At 47.2% G+C, this 2,526-nt stretch overlaps 1 protein-coding gene across 1 annotated transcript in view; it reads right to left on the reverse strand.

Moving 5' to 3' along the window:
- grm3 (glutamate receptor, metabotropic 3) overlaps positions 1-2,083 on the reverse strand; it is a 53,416-nt gene extending 51,333 nt beyond the window's left edge. Inside the window, exon 1 of the mRNA XM_063196154.1 lies at positions 1,697-2,083. Coding sequence (XP_063052224.1) covers positions 1,697-2,005 — 309 coding nt within the window. The 5' untranslated portion in view covers positions 2,006-2,083. The remainder of the gene's footprint in view (positions 1-1,696) is intronic.
- Between the last annotated feature and the right edge of the window lie 443 nt (positions 2,084-2,526).

Below are 2,526 nucleotides of genomic sequence, written 5' to 3' on the forward strand. Positions count from 1 at the left end.
AATGAGGTATGAAACCGGAGTCATTCATCTGTAAATCGTAAACATATGCCAAGCAAACTTGCCAAGAATATGTTATTTTCCCCTCAAAGGTCTTTTTCAATGACTTTTTTCATAAATCAAAGTACAAAAATGGTAAATTGATGGCTACGGTGATGGTGTTTTTGTTTTGGGTGTGGTTTTTGGCAAATGATTATTATGAATTGTTTACAATCATGCCTGGTATGTATTTACTTCATTAACAATATAAAATATTTAATGAAATTAAAATTACATTAAAATTCATCTACCTGTATATTTTGAAACTACATTTATTGTTTAAAATAACTAAATATCCCCTGTGTTGTGTCTTTGGTTTTATTTCAGAGTTCTAACATCGAAGTATTGCAAATATCAGGCTTTGTCTCTTTCCTTGGGTAAGAAGCATTCCGTCTTGAAATATTTATCCAATCACGCCCCAAAGCCCGTAGATCAGACATGAGAATAAAGCCTGACGATATAGGTCAGAGTCACCTGTCATTTCTGTTAGGCGGAAGTGGCTAACCATGATCAACTGTGTCAACTATTTTGTGGAGTCGCTCTCGGTGTGTAGGCTTTTGAGTTTTTTTTGCTAGCCTGAAAGAGATGTTCAGCAACATATCATGCACATTGACAGGACTATCTGCCCGGGGAGGTGGTGGATGCTGCAAAGCTGCCAGCACACATACATCACCCTCCCTCAACAATGAGATCAAGATCAGATCCAGCACACGGGGGCATATCTGGATTGAATTCCTTGCAATTTTTCTGTCACAGGCCAAAGCACATTTTCACATTTCTCGCCAAGCAACACAAAACACGGCTAAAACTGTCATGGGTTTTCTTTGTGTGACTGAGAGAACAGGCTTATCTGGTAACTTCTACAATCACAGATATCCCCCGGAGTGGAGGATAAATTTGGCAGAAGGGGAGCAACAGACACACCCGCTGTTTTTTTCTTCTGTATTTGCCAAAATGAATGCCAGAACATTCACACTCGCTCCCAATTGGAAGTGTATCCACAGCCTGGTGCTCAATTATTACCCATGGGTGTCATTTATCCGAGGTTACAAAAACTTTGTTTGGAATTTAGTCCATTAAGCCAGGCATAGCACAATCCTGACTGGCAGGCATGGGATACAAAAAGGTGAAGATTTTCACTAATATTTTGGGCCCACGTTCAATAGGTTGTGGGAAATTCCCAGAAAAAAGGCACAGGTAAAGTAAGTGCTCAAGTCAAGTGCTTATTGAACTGAATAGATCATCACATTTGGCTTCAATAGAAAATGTACATTCAAATGTGAAAATTAAACTACGTATGTTATAAAAAAAACAGCACTGTCTGGGACACATATTCAGCGGTGGCGTTAAGATTATACATATAGCACATCAAACTACCCCATCCTAAATACCGTTTCCTGTACCATATTATGTTGCAACAGTTAATATTACAAATTGCTGCACAGTACATTCTATCAAGGATCAGAGCGACAGGGACCACCTTCTGCATTCTTACAGCAATACAGTCAATAAGTGAGAGGACAAGTAATGTAATCATTCAAACACCATCAGTATCTGTATGTGTAGGTTACTAGACACTTGAATATTTCATTGTCAATGTCCTTAGTGAAAGTAAATATTGGTAAAAGTGCAAAGATGTCAACGGTGTTCGGTATCTCACCTGTATGGAGACGCTGCTGTACGAGCCTCCGATGACGCCCGCGATGGCCAGCGGGCTGTCCTCCTGCAGTGCGTACGACCCGTCGGGACAAATGAACTCGGTGTCGTCCACTTTGGTGAGCGAGGCGCGCACAAACTCCAGCGCCTGCTCCAGGGCGTAGGTGTCGCGCGAGCAGGTGTCCAGGATGTGCACGCCCAGCTGCACGCCGGGCAGCAGGGACATGTCCTGGTTGATGCGGTCGATGGCAAACAGCATGGCCTCCAGCCGCTGGATGCCCCGGTCTTCGTTGATGCGGCCGCACTCGTCCATGCCCAGGCCCTTCTCGTGGATGGGGAACAGGCCGCCCAGCACCAGGTCACCGTCGATCTTGATCTCGCGCCGCGGGGACGACTCCCCCGCCACCACCACCATGACCATGATGGAGGAGGGCAAGTTGGGCAGGAGCAGAAGCAGCCGGGCGCCCATCAGAGCCATCAGCAGGAGAGGCCTCACCCCCACTGGCATGGTAGGCAAGGGGGGGACCGGGGAGAGGAGGAGGAGGGGAGGGGGGGTCAAGGGGGCAGGTGTGGTAGAGGAGTGGGCACGGTGATGGTGCTGGTGCTGGTGGTGGACGAGGGGCAGGATGAGAAGGGGGAAGGGGAGGAGGAGGAGAGAGGGGTGTTTTTGTCTTACCGGGGTGCTGGGAGGAAGGGAGAGTCAGGGATGCTTGCGGTGGGCCTGTGGGCGGGCCATGGAACAGTTGGAGGCAGCAGAAGCTCGGCCGGGTCACACATTGAGAGGTGAACTGAAACGAGAGAGCAAGACAGAGTGGCGAGTGTGAGAGACCAAGG

This window comes from Engraulis encrasicolus, chromosome 4, assembly GCF_034702125.1.
Source record: "Engraulis encrasicolus isolate BLACKSEA-1 chromosome 4, IST_EnEncr_1.0, whole genome shotgun sequence".
Lineage (NCBI taxonomy): Eukaryota > Metazoa > Chordata > Actinopteri > Clupeiformes > Engraulidae > Engraulis > Engraulis encrasicolus.